Genomic DNA, 16,774 nt, shown 5'->3' with positions numbered 1-16,774 from the left:
CTTATCAGGACAACATTTAATCGTGGCTGGCTTACATGTTCAGAGTTTCAGTCCATTATCATCAAGGCAGGAGGGAGCATGACAGTATCCAGGCAGGCATGGTGCAGGAGGAGCTGAGAGTTCTACACCTTCATCTAAAGGCTGGTAGGAGAAGACTGGCTCCCAGACAGCTAGGACGAGAGTCTTAAAGCCCAAGCCCACAGTGACATATATTCCAACAAGGCTACATCTCCTAATAGTGCCACACCCTGGGCCAACCATATACAAACTGTCACAGTGACACAATAGCTTTTAGCTCAGGTCCCAGCGGAGTGTTAATCTCCCCTCTGAAACTTCATGAACACTGGCCACTTTTCCACTGGCATCGGAACTTTCCCAAGAACCACTCAGTCAGCTCTGCCTACTGTGTTTGAGGTTCCCCCAGCAGGCATCTCCAAACTTCCACATTTTCCCCACAGATCAGTCCTCAATCCTAACAGCCATATGGTCAGGCTGATCTCAGCCCCAGCCCCAGTTCTCAGCATCCGTTTTCTATACCAGTTAGTTTTCTGGTTATTGGGAAGTATAATTAAATACCATAAACACCTTTTAAAAGACAGCATAAGAAGGATTAATTCTGTCCCTTAATCCAGAGAAATCAGTCCATCACAGTGGGAGGCATGGTTGCAGGAGGGATTTGACCTGTGGGGCCATCCAGGGAGTAATGTGAACACTCTCAGTTTCCATTCTTTTCCTTCTTGCTCAGTCTGGGATGTCTGCCTCTGCGATGGTGCTCTCCAGGGCAGGTTGTATTGCTAATTCTATTAATCCTTTCTGGAAACACCATCTCAAAAATTCCCAAACGTTTACCTCGCTAATATTCTGGGTGTTTATTCATCAAATCAAGTTGATAACAAAAGTTAACTTAGAGATGAGTAGATGGGCGGACAAAAAGTGGAGTGGCTACAGGGTCACAGGATCCTGGCTGCTGCTGAGCTGGGGGAGAGCCAAGGAGGACTCAGCTGAGAACTGGCATGATCTTGCATTTTTCTCAGCGGTCATGGTTTCTACATTGAGTGTAGTATGGAGGTGGAACATCAAAAGAGCAGCAGCACCAACCTGGACAGTGGTGCTGGAGGTTTGGAGAGGGTGGTGCAAGGTCCCTGGAGCCTGGCACGTTCAAGGCTGAGGGGATAGATGGAGTGAGGTAATAGGAAAGAGAGGTCTGCTTTTACTTATTAATGTGGGAATGCCATGGGGCCATCATGGCTGCAATGAAGTGGAATTTGGTGGTTCTGAGACTTCACAGGCACACAAGGGGAGCTTGTGGTTCACCTGAGTCTCAAGCTCAGAGGGAGAAGGTCTGTGCAAGGCATATTTTAAAGCTATCAGGCAGGGTGAAAGCCTTACCTCAGAGGTGATGGAGAGCAAATGGGGTCTATGAATGGTTCTGGAACACCGCAGCATCAGGGAGGTAGAGGAGGCAAGAGGAACACACTAGGCAGGGCCCCATGTCCAAGCTAAGGGTAGGCTATTCACAGAGGCGGGGCAGGAGGAAGTGCGTTCTAGGCACTGATGCACCAGAGGACAGGAAGATGGAATGACTGATGGAGAAGTGGCTGGTGCTGACACAAGGGAACAGGGAGCAGCAGGCTTAGGAAAGAGCTTCCTGGATGGTCCAGAGCAGGGTGAGCAGAGAGTAGCCAGAGAGTGACCCATGAAGGCACCCACCTGCCTGCTCTGACAGGAGGAAGAATGGAGCAGGTGGAGGAGCCCAGAGAGCATTTCTCTGGGTGACCGGAAGGGCCCTCTGCTGCTGGCACAGAGGTTGGAATATCCCTGGTGATCTTTGATGATTAGGGCAGAGACATTCTCCCTACTCACTCCCTCCTGTCCTAGCCATTGGCCATGCCTGGCTTAGAACAGGCTATGCAGGTAGCTCTCCCATCCTGGACTCCGCTTTCCCCAGCTCTTCCGGCCACACACACAATAAATGGTCCAGATTCACTTCAAAACCATGATGATACCCCTGCCTCTCCATGGGATGCATTTATGAAACTCCTCTGTTTGTTGGACACCTGCATTTTTAGCTTCTTGCCTCAGAAGTTGTTCAGTGCATGGGGGCACAGCCAGGGATGAAGGTGGTGATCCCTGCCTGTGTGGTCCTGGGTAGGCCTCTAGGTGCTGCAGTCACTGGTGACCAGGGATTCGCCAAGTGCTGGCCTCCTGTGGAGAAGTCCAGCTGAAGCACCCCTGCACCTTCACACCGCACTCCCTTCTTTCCTGGGTGGAGTGCTCTTGGGTACTTAGGTGGGGAGGGGCTAGGTCTTCAGCCATCAGCAACACCCCAGTGACTAATAATCTTGCACCATGTGGCTGCTCCTCTAGCAATTGTCACTGTCCTGACTGCAGAAAGTCCCTTGTCAAAGGTTCCATTTGAAACTGGGAGCTCCACTGTGTGCAGATTCTCAATTCAGCAGCTCGAGTTTTGCCAATCGCAGCCTCCTAGGGAGAGAATAAACCAGAAGGGATCGGAGGAGAGGGAGATGGCAGGCCTTTTGCCTCCTTGGGGTTTGTGGTTTGCAGTCTCTGTGTGCCTGGGCAAGGGTGCCAGCTCCCTCGCGGGAAGAGCGCCCCCTGTGCTAGCTACGCCTCCACGGACCTGGTGGTCCCAGAGCGTGCAGTCATCCATTCATTGCGACTCCCATAGCCAAGGCCCCATGACTCCAGCCGAATCTATGAATGGGAAGAGATTAAAAAAAAAAATCCAACATCTATTTCCACTCCCTGCTTCCCGCCCCCTGCCTCCCTTCCCGCCGAGCCAGCCCGACACGAAGTGAAGTCGGGGGGGGGGGGAGGGAGGGGGCGTGGGGGTGTGCGAGAGCGGGTGCAAGTCTGGCTGGAGACTGTACTATTTATATACGCCGGGGCTCCAGGACAAAGAGGGCAGATCCGAGTCACCCCCCTTCTGCAGCCCCAGCGTCGCCCCAATCCGCTCCTCCGTGGCTTTGATTTCACTCCCTCCTCCCCCGCGGGCTGGCAGGTGCGGGGGTGGGAGCCGTCTCCGCGGGAGCAGCGTCGCCAAGGTCCGGCTGCTGACGTCCGAGCCTCTGCTCCTGTCAATGAACAGCAGCCGCCGCCTGGGGACTGCTCTGGCAACGAGGCTGCAGACGTCATCGCCTCCTGTTGGACGCGGGGGGGGGGGGGCGTCCAAGCATCAGCGTCGCTGGCTTAAAGGAAAACTCTCTAAGTTCCAGCAGCAGGGGAGAGTGGCTCTTCAGAGCACACGCAGCCCCCCACAACTCCGCCCCCATGTCAAGTGCACGCGGGCACACGGGTTGGACTCTCGCCCACGCACGCACACACACACGCGCGTGCACACACATGCACACTCGTGTGCACACATACTACTTCTAGGTGTGTGGGTCTAAAGTTGCTTCCGTCGAGAGGCTAAACTGAGGTGGACCAGTCTTCATTGGTGCCTAGAAAGCACCTTACTGCTTTCCGGAGCACCTCAGAAAGGAAGGCGGGAGAGGGGAGCATCACTCTTTCTTAGAGTTGTCTCCCCCTTTTGCGAGATGACCAGCGTGGAAACTCCAAGTACCCGAAGCCCTTGGAATACTGCCGCATGGAGCATATTCGAGCGTCTTGGACAAATCCTGGACTTGGGCCACCCGGGTTTGGCAACTTGTTTTGAGCAGCCCTGGATGGAGCCTGGACCCACCTTTCCCAGAGACTTGTCTCCACCGCTCCGCTTTGAATTTGTGAACTGGCGATGAAGCAGATAGGAGTTTTGTACTGGAGGATACTTTGGCGGGTAAGTTGATATATATATATATATTTAAATCTAACATTAGCCACTGAGAGTCCAAAGGGGGATAAAAAGAAAGAAAGAAACAAAAGAAGCAAAGAAAACTTATCTCTCTGCAAGCTTTCCAGCAGTAAGAAAATGTGTGTGTGTGTGCGCGCGCGCGTGCCTGCGTGAGCAGTGTGTCAGTGTTTGTGGATGTGACTGGGTGAGCGGGGTGAGGAGTGTAAGCCAGAAGCACCGGACTTTGTAAAGCTTAGCAGGGAAGATGGGAGAGCCTGCAGCTAACCCCAGTGCCAAGCGACAGCCTGGGGCTCATCACTCAGGGTTCCTGGAGTTTTTGAGCAGCAAGTTCCAGAGTAGACTGCGCCCCAGCTGTAAACTGCAGCGGCTGCCTAGCCAGACCCGCAGGTGCCTCTTGAGGTGGCGCAGAGAAGGGCTGTCAAGCGCCTCAACCTCCTCCCTCCTTCCTGCTGCCAGTCTCCCATTCTCAGTAGGGACAGATCTCCCTGCACCGGCCATCGCTGCCTCTTGTCCGTTCCTCTACCCCAGTCTCTTTTGCGAGATATCACATGATACCATAAAGGAGGAGCGGGTCCTGCATCCTTAGGGTCTGAAAGCGTCTCTGTTGCCTTCTGTAGCTTTTATTTTATTTTATTTGGCAATCCATTGAAACCACATCCCAACCATCCCGACCAAACACTCAGAGTGTGGCTGTTTCCCCACAGCCACGAGCAGGCTCCTCATAGCCAGGCAGGACCAGGAGTCCTAAGGGGTGGTGGTGGTGGTGGTGGTGGACCCCACCCAGGCCCCCTCCCACCTTAGCAGGAGACCTCTGAAGTATCTGAGGAACCTCTTGGGTTTTGATTTCTCCTCTCAGCTCACCCTTTTAGTAGAAGGAAAAGGAGGAAGGAGAGAGAGACAGAGAGAGAGAGAGAGAGAGAGAGAGAGAGAGAGAGAGAGAGAGAGAGAGAGAAGAGGGCCACACTGACACACTGATGGAAGCAGTCCTGGGGGTTCTGCCCAAGTCCCTGCCTCTCCTGCCTGCCTTCCGGATCCCTTCCTGTCTTTCGGCAGCAATTTCTTTCCATCTCCCTCCCTGGCCTCTTCTCCCCACCCCTTTCCTCTCCACCTAACCCCACCTTCACGCTCCTCTCCGGGAGGGGAGGGCCAGGGGGAGGGGAAAAGAAAACCCCCAAACCCCAGGCCCTGGGCAGAGATGTCGAAGAAGCGCAAAGCCCTCGAGGGTGGAGGAGGTGGAGGAGAACCCCAGCTCCCAGAGGAGGAACCCACTGCCTGGTTTGGGGGCAGCAGCGAGGAGCCAGGTAGGGGGAGGGGGAGGAGACAGAGGACTGAGCACATGCGGAGAGCTTTGGAGCGGGAGATGCTCCACAGGAATGCCCCAATCTTTAGAGCAACTGGGTAGACTTACCCACAGAAGAGAAATTGGGGGTGGGGTGGAGAGGAGCTGACTAGGCCAGTGCTCGAGACCCAGCCCTGAGAACTTGGAGCACACTGGGGGGAGAAGCTGGAAGGCAAGTGAAGGATGCAGGAGGGGCCAGGAAGGGCCGACTGAGGATGCTGGCCATCTCCCATTCCTGCTTGCCTTGTTGTCTGGGAAGACCCTATTCTGTGTATATATGGCCTGTGTTGGTGCCTGAGTGCAGGACTCTGCCTGGAGGGAGGGGTGCTGGTGCTATCCCCCAGTGCCTGTTGCCGATGGGGACAGCAGGGAGGGCCCATATCTTCTTCCATGCTTCTCCAATCCAGGGATGTTGAGGGTTGCGTCATGAGGAATCTTCATCCTCTGCACAGGCAGGGCCTCGGGTCCTCCTGAAGTTGGAGGTGAGGGTTGAGCAGATGGATTGGTAGATTTCATTTCGAGGGGAGATGGAGGAGGCAAGCAGTTGGGTTCGTCTCTGCCTGGAATGACACCAGAGAAAAAGTAAAGATGGAAAATTTCCTATGTACCAAAAGTGATACTTGGGATCTCTGATTTCCACACAAAGGAAACCTAGACAGACACCTTTTATTTCACTTAAAGCATTCTGGATTTGGTTAAAAGGAGGCCCAGATGATGTAGTGAAGCCTTTTCCCGGCTGTGGGGATAAATGAAAAGGAGAGCTCATGAGCTTTTGTTGTTGGGTAAGCTGTAGAAGATCAGGTGGTGAGAAGACTCATGGGGTGATGTGTCCGGGGTGGCTGGGCAGGCATGAGGAGCTGTTCTGCATGCCTGCTTTCTTCCCTGCAGCCAGCCATGGTCTTGATGGAGACAGGCTCCCAAGAGGCAGAGCATCAGATGGCTGGTGTCTCCAAGATGGAGTCCTTGATCCATCTCCTGCGTTATCACAAGGGATATGGGGTTACAAAGTCCCTCTCGCAGAGAACGTGGAGCTTGTGTGCACTTGGAACCTTTGCAAGGCCCTATCACATTGAGAAGCCAAGGGTGGAGATGTGCCTCTCTCTGCATGCTGCAGTTGAATGTTAGTGAAAGTTGATCTAGATCCTTCCCGGTTGCCACCAAAGAGGTGGTCTCTAATGACTGTGCACTTTTTCATGGTTTACTGCTCAGTTATTGTTGTAGGACAAACCAAAGCATTGCTTATATTAATGTTGTTGGGTATGTGGGTAATTGGTAAGAACTTTAGATACTGCTCATGGGTCTGAGTGGCTGGAGGTTTTCCATTGTAGGAGGGGATGATTGCGCACTACCATGGGATCTGGTCGATTTCTCAACTCTCTATGCAGGATCACTTCTGACTTAGGTTTGCTGTGGGGCAAGAACTAAAGTCTATGTGAAGTGACCTCACCATCATGGTAATAACAACTGGGGTATATGTTATGTTACCTTCATAATTAATGATCTCATAGCTCCCAGTTCCAAGAAAAAAGACAAGAATTACATTTTAACAAATGTTTCCCTGTGTGTGTGTGTGAGTGTGTGTGTGTGTTAATAGAATAAAACAACAGTCCATGTTGTGGGAAGCCCATGCTCCCAGTCACAAATAATTCCCACAGTTCCCAGATGGTGGCGCTTTACAGGGAACATATGGAAAGTCACAATGGGTAACACTGTGGACATAGGTGTCCCTCTCGAGGAAGTGTCCCTCCATGTGCTCTGGAACCTTTGATGGCTTTACCACATTGAGAAGCCAAGGGTTAGGATGTGGCTCTCTCTGCACACTGTAGCCCAATGTTAGTGAAACTTGACTAGTCCTGCCCAGTTGCCACAAAAGAGGTGGTCTCTAGTAACTGTGCACTTTTTGATGGTTTATTGCTAAGTTATTGACATAGGACAAACCAAAGCATTGCTCGCCTTAATTCTGTTGGGTGTGTGGGTAATTGATAAGAACTTTAGATACTGCTGAAGGGTTTGTTTGAATGGCTGGAGTTTTTCCATTGAAGGGGAGGAATGAGCCTATATTACCACACCATGCTCATAGTATTCAGTGATTCTTATCATAATTTTAAGATGTTTCGCTCTCCCCCTCTCTCTTTTTTTTTAAACTTACAAAACTCAAAGACTTTGCTGTGACCTTTGTACTTGGCGAATCAGAGCTCTACTTGAAGAGTGTCTACAGCTCAAGAAACCTTTAAGGGTGTGGATGCTCACCTACCACATTGTGACTACTTTTGCTTGGGAGATGGAGAGTGTGGCATACAAGTCACGACACAGACCAGGAGTGGTGGAAATGTGTCTTCATGTACACAGTGTGTGGCCGTATGTGTATATGACTATTCTTCTGACAGCTGGGGAAGGGGTTATAAGTGGGTACAGGGTTTAAGTGACATGGGATCCTTGCTTGTGGGTGGGAAGCTAGTGTTACCCCTTGCAGACTCCATGCTGGTTTTACTGTGTTTCTGTTGGAATCCGGCCCCAAAGTGATGACTTTCTTGAAGACTAGAGAAGAGAGACCTTGCTGCCCTTGACCCCCAAGGGCCTCTCTGACATTGCAATGAATGGAAAAGAAGTGTGCTTGCTCATTCTGACCCTGGAAAATATAAGTATATGTCAGACCGAGGCAACGGGATGTTGGAATTTAGTGGTAGCTACTGGTTTCAAGGTCATGTATCAGAAGATCTACTGTATCTAAAGTTTGAAGCATATCTTGTTAGGGAAGAGTGACTTGGAACCTTAGAACCTAAGAAGGAAACCCTACTGTTCTTTTGTGCATCTTTACCTACAGTGAATGCTGAGTGCATGGTTTCCCTAAGCCCTCCCCCCAGCCGCAAGCAGATGTTGGGTCCAAGTCCTGTGTGGAAGCCTACTCCTTGGAAGTTTCTTAGGAATATGAAGTTAGGGTCACATTGGGTCACTGGGTATGCACAGGGGTGCTTTGCTTTTCTTAACATTCTTGATAAATTTATCTTGATAATTGGTTAAAAGGGGAACGGAAGCATACCATCACACCAAAGATTTGTCTGGGCATTTATTGAGGTGTCATTAAAGTTTTTTTTTTTCTCATCTATGGACATGTGTATGTGACTATATAAAATCATACTCATAGGTGCTGGAGAGATGGCTTAGTGGTTAGGAACTCTGGCTAATCTTCCAAAGGACCTGGGTTCAAGTCCTAGCACTTCATACAGCTTACTGTAACTACAGACCCAAGGGATCCAAAGCCCTCCTGCGGCTTCTGAGGGTACCAAGCACACATTTAGTGCATAGACACACACCTACATATTAAAAAAAATAAAATCATGGTCAGAGTATAGTTTTCCTGTAGGACCCAATAGGCTCCAAGTCTAGCATATGTACTTGGGTGCTTTTGGAAAATATTCACATACAATGTTCATGTTAATGATTTAGAGAAGTTTGATGTGCAATAGAACGATGTTAGCCATTATTTTTGTTTTCTTTTTGTTACGGTATAGAGAAGTTTGATGTGCAATCGAACGATGTTAGCCATTATTTTTGTTTTCTTTTTGTTACGGTAATCTTTGCAGTCAGCTTGATACATTTGGGAAGAGGGAACCTCAGCTGAAGTGATGCCTCCATCAGATTGGCCAGTGGGCATGTTCATAGGGCATTTTCTTAGTTGGTAATTGATGTAGGAGAGCCCAGCCCACTGTGGTCGGTACCCTCTGTAGGCAGGTGGATCTGCGCTGCCCAAGGAAGGTAGAGGAGCAAAGCCACGGCTTCTGATGCCCTCCATGGCCTCATGCCAGTTCCTGCCTCCAAGATTTTGCCTTGACTTCTTACCCTGACTTCCCTCATTGAAGGACGGTGACTGGAGAGTTGTAGACTGAGAGAGACCTTTCCTTTCAAGTCTCGCACAGTTATGGCGCATTTACCACAGCAATGGAAAGCCAACTAGGACACTCTTGTTTTGACTTCCCTCCACTGCTATGGACTTAAATGTAAGAGTACGTCATACATGGCAGATGCTTGTGAAGCTAATGGAAATGTTGAAGCTAGTATGCAAATTATCTATGAATATACTGCATCTTTGTATTTATTGGTCTTTTAAGAACAGACCTCATTTCTTCCTATTCTTGTCCTGTTTGTTTCCTGTGAGTTTCTTTTCAGGGTGTTATAATTTCCTTAGAGACTTTGGTTTAATCACAAGATGTCATCACTGGCTACTATTCACTGACACCACAATGAACCCCATTTTTGTCAGGTACCCCCAGAAATCTGCTCTCAGCCCCTGTAAGTTCTGTCAGATTTATCACCCCTCTCACTGTGCCTCAGCCCGATGGCTATCTATGCCTTTGCTGTTCTATCTGCACACATTTCTTCTGTGATTGCCGATGGGCATGAAATAATCTCAGTTGTCTAGTATAACATTAAGTTTGTCTCACAAGTGTTTAAAAAGTAGACAGCTTCCCCCTTAGATGAGATTGGTCTTAGATGAGATATACAAGGTAGCTAAGCTTCCTGGCTTTGTGTTCTTGGTATCTGGAGCCAGGTATGGGATGGTGCTAGTCAGAGGTACACAGGGGTGGCCTGGGAAGGTACTGCTTATAGTTCTCATTCCTGGAACCATGATGACATCGTCCATGACATCATGGGAGACATCGTCCATGACATCATGGGAAGCGACTCCATTGTTGTTCGAATCAATGAGAGAAGTAAGTGGATGGTTTCCTATAAGGCAACATCTCTCTGATATCAGAACACAGTGAGTCTGATGACTTCTGCACAACGGTCATGAATGATTGGCTTTGGGGCAGTCTAGAACTACTGATGTGGTAGGTAGAATCAATTTGATGCCTCAAAATCTAGTTAAAAGTGACTGTGTTGATGGTTAACTGATTTATATCTACAGTCCCCTAACAGCGGGGCTTGTTCCCCACATGTAAGTATTCTTGATAGAATCAATAGAATTAAGAACATTGATAACTTTTTATATGCTATGGAAAATACTCTTTTCATACTGTATAAACATGGATGAGTCGTGATCATTCCAAGGCTTACATTAATGACAATTTTCAAAGCCTACATTTTATATAGTTAGAGGACAGAGCTGTTTGGGTGTCTTTAATGCTCGGAGTGGTTTCTTTGGCTAGCGTGAAGGAGGTTGACATCTGGAGGGTCAAAGATGGTGTAGGAGGGAGATGGGTTTGGGGAAAACGTCAGGGTGTGGAATGGAATGGAGAATGTGTCCCCATTCTTGGACTGACTCCTTCATGGGCTCTTTAATCAAAATGACTTTTATCTGATCCGGGCATTAGAGACACCTTTCTGTCCCCTACCCCACTACCCGTGAACTTCGAGTTTGAGTTAGGCAACCTTGCTGGTAGGTGTCTTTGACTGCAACTGTGGTATGTGAAGGTAGGGTGAGCCACCACTGCAGTCTAGTAGTGTAAATGGTAACTCAGAGAAGCCAATGAGGAGCACCCTGTGAGGTGAGCAAAAGATGCTCTCTACAGACTAACAAGTCTGCAAGGCCACTAGCTGGGAAGGCAGTGACTGTACAGGACATCCCGGGGGCTACAGCAGAGCCACCCGCAGTCTACTCTAAGGCAACCTGAGAGTTTAAGATCCTCAGAGCTCTCCTGATGGCTGCCCCTCCCCTCCAGGACAGAGCAGCCTTGGGAACAAACAGGAAGGTTACGTAACAATGCTGCCTTCTCGCCCTTCTGTGGCCAGATTGAATAATACAAAGAGAACATTTGCTCCTCAGGTAAGCAGAAATTAGCTTCACCTGCTTAGCTGGAGGAGCACACTCAATAAAGAACTGTTCAGCCATTAAAAAGAAAATCCAGTTATGAGCATGACGACTTCAGCTTTTCTTCCTTGGCCAATTCGAGGTAGCAGTCATAATGACCAGCACAGAAGAATGCACAGAGAGGTGCAGCATGCTTTCCTCCAGCCTTGCCCTAAAGTCAACCACACTGATGTAGTCAAAGACCATATGGTATGGCACCCTACATCATAGAAGTCTGTGTAGGTGACGCCTTATTGAAACATAGGTATCTTCTCCACTTTCCTCCTTCACCCCATATTATTCACTTGTATGTATTTTGGAATTTGTCAGCATATACAGATCTACTTTGTTTTCATATATTATATATATATTTACATATTACTTTATTTATATAATATATATATTTAGATTAATTTATTTTATGCATTTGAGTGTTTTGCTTGCATGTATGTATGCCCACAATGGCCTGCAGAGGCCGGAAGAGAGCCTCAGATCCCCTGGAACTGGAGTCACAGACAGTTGTGAGCTGCCGTGTGAGTGCTGGAAACCTAACCCAGGTTTCTTGCAAGAGTAGCAAGTGCTTCTAACTGCTGAGCCTTCTCTCTGCCTGACCTTTGATTTTAAAAGAATTGTCTGCAAAGTATTCCATGGTATAGCAATCTATAACTGATTTAATTAAACATTTTAGAATAATACTCAAGATAATAGCACTTTGCTTTAATAAACAATGTAGTAAGCAAGCAGAGACTACTTGTTGAATGGCTATATAAATCTACATGTCTTAGAGGCCTGGATATAGAAAGTAGCTCACAGATATGATCCCTGTGTAAACTTGTCTGAAGGCCAGTTCACTCACATCATCCCACCTGTGGTGTCAGAACTGGGGTACCAGGCAAATAGCCTCTCAAACCAGTGGATAAAATATTCAAAATATAAAGTCTTTGCTGAAAGGAGATTTACATCTACAACTACTTTTAAAAAGACATTTTAATATGTTTGAGTTTTTGCTTGCATGTTTGTCTGTGCAATATGTGCATGCAGTGCCCAAAGAAGCCAGAAGAGGGCGTCGTATCCCTGAAAGTGGCCTTACAGGATGGTTGTGCACCACCTTGTGGCAATGGAACCTGGCTCTGCTACAGGACCATCTAGTGCTCTCGGCACCCAAGTCACCTCTCCAGCCCCTACAGAGGGTTTTGTAGACCACGAGATGATTTAACATCTAGTCTCTAGCTAAAGTAGGTGAAGGGATCATTGCTGTGGTGGCTAGTGCTGATTGTAAACTTGGTTGTATTGAGAAGAACTGGGGGATTAATAAAGCATATTTTGAGTGAGTCTGTGATGACATTCCCAGAGAGAATTAACCAAGGTAGGGGGAGATCCATCCTAAATCAGGTGGCTTGGTCCCACAGGCTGATGACCCAGAGAGAGTGAGAGACACATTATAGGCCAACATTTTCTTTTAACTGTCAGTTTAGTTTTGCTTGTTTGTTTGTTTGAGATAGGATCCGTGCTCTTTACTTTTCCTTGACCCAAGTCAGGGTCATCTGGAAAGAGGGACTCTCAGCTGGGAAAAGCATCTCCCTGAGATTGGCTCATAGGTGAGTCTGTGGGACATTTTCTTGATTAATGATTAATGTGGGGGGGCCCAGCTCACTGTGGACAGGGCCACTGCTGGACAGGTGGCAGTGAGTTATGTAAAAAGTAGTCTAAGCAAGCCATGGGAGTGAGCCTGCCAGCAGCTCCTCCATAGCCTCTGGATCCATTCCTGCCTCCAGGTTCCTGCCTTGAGTTCCTGCCCTGACTTCCATTACACTGGACTGTAATGTATAAGATGAAATAAACCCTTTCACCCACAAGTTGCTTTTGGTCGTGGTGTTTATCACAGCAATGGAAAGAAAACCAGGTCAGGGTCTCATGTGGCCGGGACTGGCCTTAAATTTCCCATGTAGCTGAGAATGGTCTTGAACTCATGACCCTCTGCTCTCTACCTCATAAGTGCTGGGATTACAGTAGTGTGCCACCATACCTGGCTCTGTCTAGTATTAAGCCAGTCGTTGGCAGATTTGATTCTCCAGACAAGTTTCAGATGTGGCTCACACACCCCAGATGCTTTTCGAGTTGGGCATAGGACCTTATGATGAACTAGATGTTTCTCCTTAATAGGTGTCAGCACAGATGGTCTCGAATGACAGATACAGAAGACATCTCTCTGCTGCACACACAGAGTGTGGTCCTGTAGTGTGTGGTACTCGTACTGTTGACTTCTGGGAAGGATGCTGGACTGTCCCCGAGGCTGAAAGCGGGGAAAGGCTTGGCTGACCCTGTCTGGGCAGTTGCATCTCCTTCTCTGAGATAACCCTTCAGATTTAGGAATCTGCCCAGGAAAGCCCAGAGTTTATTCGAGAGAGGACAACCCTTTTGTCTTTCCCTGTGTTGTGACTTTTAATTCTATCCATCCCTTTGAGGTGCTCATGGATTTAGCATAGCATAAGGAGTCATTTGTTGGTCTCATTTGTGGCTAACCTAGGCCAACTGGGAAGTAGAGCCCAAAGGGTCAAGCCTGTCTTTATGTCACTCCTTGCTTGCATGTGATAAGTCTCATGCTTAAGTGGCAGGGTCTGTGAAGATTCGAGGGACCCAAGTTAACTTAGTTTATATAGCAGTGTACCACAGGAAGTAACTCTCTTTGTTTGAAGGGTGATGATTGAATCTTCAGAGGTCTCTCACATGCAGGGTTTTGGTTACTGCAGATGTCAGGAGACAAAGCATGGAAGGAGCCTGGCTAGCAGGTGGCAGATGAGGGCTTCAGAGCCCAGGAATGAGGCTATCCCCTGTGTTCTCATTGTGTGGGTGTGGTACAAGGGGTGACTCTTGGGAGATCCCAAGGCCTTGGGTAACCCAGAGCAAACTCTTAAATGTCTTTGACCAAGCTCTGTCAACTATGAACTAAAGAACTATGGATTTTAAATGATAAAATGATAACAAATATGCCCATGCAACAATAACAAAGAATAGAGTCTGTTGTAGCTTTATGATAAGAGTCTAAATGTGGATTGGATAGAAAATTTGCCGTAATTCACAGGAAAACCATCTATACGTGGCTGACAATGTGTTAGTTTAATCATCTTTGCCTAATCTCTCCCCTAAAGCCCTCATCCTCCAGTCCTTGTCCAGTGTCTTACTTGTTTGCCTTCTAAGGCCACTGTGATTGTCGGAATCAGGTGCAGTTGAGGCACAGGCACAGGTTATTCAGTCGTGACGTCATGACCTCCAAGAGACAGTGCCAATCATGGCAAGGCTAGGTCTATTATCACAATCTTGCTTAGTAATCATTTAATAATTAAATAATCCAACCCAAGCAAGACCTGGGCTCAGATCCCTGGCAGCCATGCAAAAAAGCTGTCTATGACTAGATGTCCCCGTTACCGGAGGCATGTGAAAATATGAGGATTACTGGGGCTTGCTGGCCAGCCCCCAAACCAATGTGTTCTAGGTTCAGGGAGAGGCCTTGTCTCAAAGGGATGAGATGGGTCCCAATGCTGGAGGACACCTGATCTGGTTCTCTGGCACCCACAGAAGCTCACACAGGTACACATATCCACACACACACACATGTGTACAAGCACACGCACAAAAAACATAAGAGAAAAATTAGCTTTTTTTAGGTGGTAACTGGTTTACAGGACAGATAATTTTGACATGAACATGTTATGTTTTGTTAAGCAATCATGTTATTGAAGAAAAAAAAACCATCGCCCAGTTATCAAAGAAGATGTATTACAAAAACAGACAAAAACTGACCCCAAAACAACAACAACAACAACACCCCACAACAAACTTCAAGATGTGTGTGTCTCTCTTATCTGAGCGTGGACTCCCCAGATCCACTGAAAACACAGACAAGCACACCCAGGGCTCTATCCAGCCAATCTCCCTATAATGAGCACTAAGCTAGGTGCCCTACAAAGACCTCTTCTTTTTAATGATACACGGAGAGATGGGGCAGAGGAGGCTGAATCACCTGGGTGTTCCCAGACACCACAAAGCTTAGTCCCCTTCCAGGCTGCAGGTGCCAGAACCCCAGCGATTGGAGTCCCCACTCCAGTGTTCCGTACAGAATGTACTCCATGTCCGCAGAATGGGGGGCACGCTCTTCTTTCTAACATCAATTTTATACTCTCAAAAAAAAACTTTTCACACTTAATTCACAATCTTTATTCCAATGTGCTTGGGGAATAATTATGTTTTATTTTCTCTTTGAGTGAGATTCTTTGGGGCTCCCAGAGTGTAGCTTTTCTTCTCACCCCCTCACCCTCCAGGAGGCCGGAGTGTGGTGAGTATTACTTCCACCATCGGTGCTGTGTGTCAGGTGTCACTTCTTATTAAATAGTTCAGCGTGTTTAAATTGAGCTGGAAAACGTGCAGAAGTACATATAGTTCTTTAGTTTTTCTCCCATCGAGAGTGAAATCTGACTGGTGCAGATTAGAGCTAGAGGCTCAATAATGAAAGCAATTAGTAAAAAAAAATCTGCCGGGCAGTGGTGGCTTACACCTTTGATCCCAGGACTTGAGAGGCAGAGGCAGGTGGATTTCTGAGTTCGAGGCTAGCCTGGTTTACAGAGTGAGTTTTAGGACAACCAGAGATACACAGAGAAACCCTGTCTCGAAAAAACAAAAAATAATAATAAAAAATAAATATATCTGCGGCTGCCCGTGTGCCGATTTATCTCTGCGACTGTCCCACAGTGCGCAGTTCTCTGTGCTGCTTCAACTCTCAGGCCTGATACTTGTAAAACTTTTTTCTTTGGTCATTTTTAAAAAAAGGTTTTTATTTATTAAGTTATGTTAAAAAACATCACACCTGTGTGTGTCATTGTATGGGTTTGTGCACATCAATGCAGTACCTATGAAAACCAGAAGAAGGCATCAGATCTCCTTGAGCGGATCTCCCTTTGGGAGCCACCAGAATGGGTACCAGGAACCAAATTTGGGTCTACTGTGAGAGCAGTATGCATTCTTAATGGCCCACCCGTCTCTCCAGCCCTATTTCTCCTTTTTAAAAACGAGAAGCAATGGATTTCTTTTGTTTGCCTCCTCTGCTCCCACCTTAGGTAATAAATACCCATACAATTTGCTTCTTTAACTGGCAAAGCATCACAAACAAGGGACAGAAGACGAAACCAAGTCCTCAACCCCAGAGTCTCATGGGAGAGAGAGGAAGGCAGGACGTTGTTTTCCCAGCTCGTAGGTATTTTATGTCTTCGTAGGAAGGTAAGAATGTACATCCAATTTTCTGAGGAACCACCAGACTGATTTCCAGAGTGGTTGCACCAGCTTGCAATCCCACCAGCAATGGAGGAGTGTTCCTCTTTCTCCACATCCTTGCCAGTGTCTGCTGTCACCTGAGTTTTGATCTTAGCCATTCTGACTGGTGTGAGGTGGAATCTCAGGGTTGTTTGATTTGCATTTCCCTGATGATTAAGGATGTTGAACATTTCTTTAGGTGTTTCTCAGCCATTTGGAATTCCTCAGTTGAGAATTCTTTGTTTAGCTCTGTACCCCATTTTTTAATAGGATTATTTGATTCTCTGGAGTCTAACTTGTTGAGTTCTTTGTATATATTGGATATTAGCCCTCTATCAGATGTAGGATAAGTAAAGATCTTTTCCCAATCCGTTGGTGGCCTTTTTGTCTTATTGATAGTGTCCTTTGCCTTACAGAAGCTTTGCAATTTTATGAGGTCCCATTTGTCGATTCTTTTTTTTTAAAAAAATATATTTTATTATGTATTTTCCTCAATTACATCTCCAATGCTATCCCAAAAGTCCCCCAT

The 16,774-nt window shown here is 47.4% G+C and overlaps 1 protein-coding gene across 3 annotated transcripts in view; it reads left to right on the top strand.

The window, feature by feature from the left end:
* Positions 1-3,219: 3,219 nt before the first annotated feature.
* Pde10a (phosphodiesterase 10A) overlaps positions 3,220-16,774 on the top strand; it is a 446,975-nt gene continuing 433,420 nt past the window's right edge. The window contains exon 1 of one of the 3 annotated variants that reach the window (XM_029471092.1): positions 3,220-3,796. Coding sequence is in view for 2 of the 3 variants with exons in the window: in XM_029471090.1 (XP_029326950.1) it covers positions 5,007-5,112 (106 nt within the window). In the remaining variant the exon portion in view is untranslated. Of the gene's footprint in view, positions 3,797-4,794; positions 5,113-16,774 lie in introns of those variants that run through there. The other 2 variants (XM_029471090.1, XM_029471089.1) reach the window with 2 other exon arrangements.

Source organism: Mus caroli, chromosome 17 (assembly GCF_900094665.2).
Source record: "Mus caroli chromosome 17, CAROLI_EIJ_v1.1, whole genome shotgun sequence".
Taxonomy (NCBI): domain Eukaryota; kingdom Metazoa; phylum Chordata; class Mammalia; order Rodentia; family Muridae; genus Mus; species Mus caroli.
Note: the sequence above shows the minus strand (reverse complement) of the source record. Positions and strands in the feature narration are given on the sequence as shown.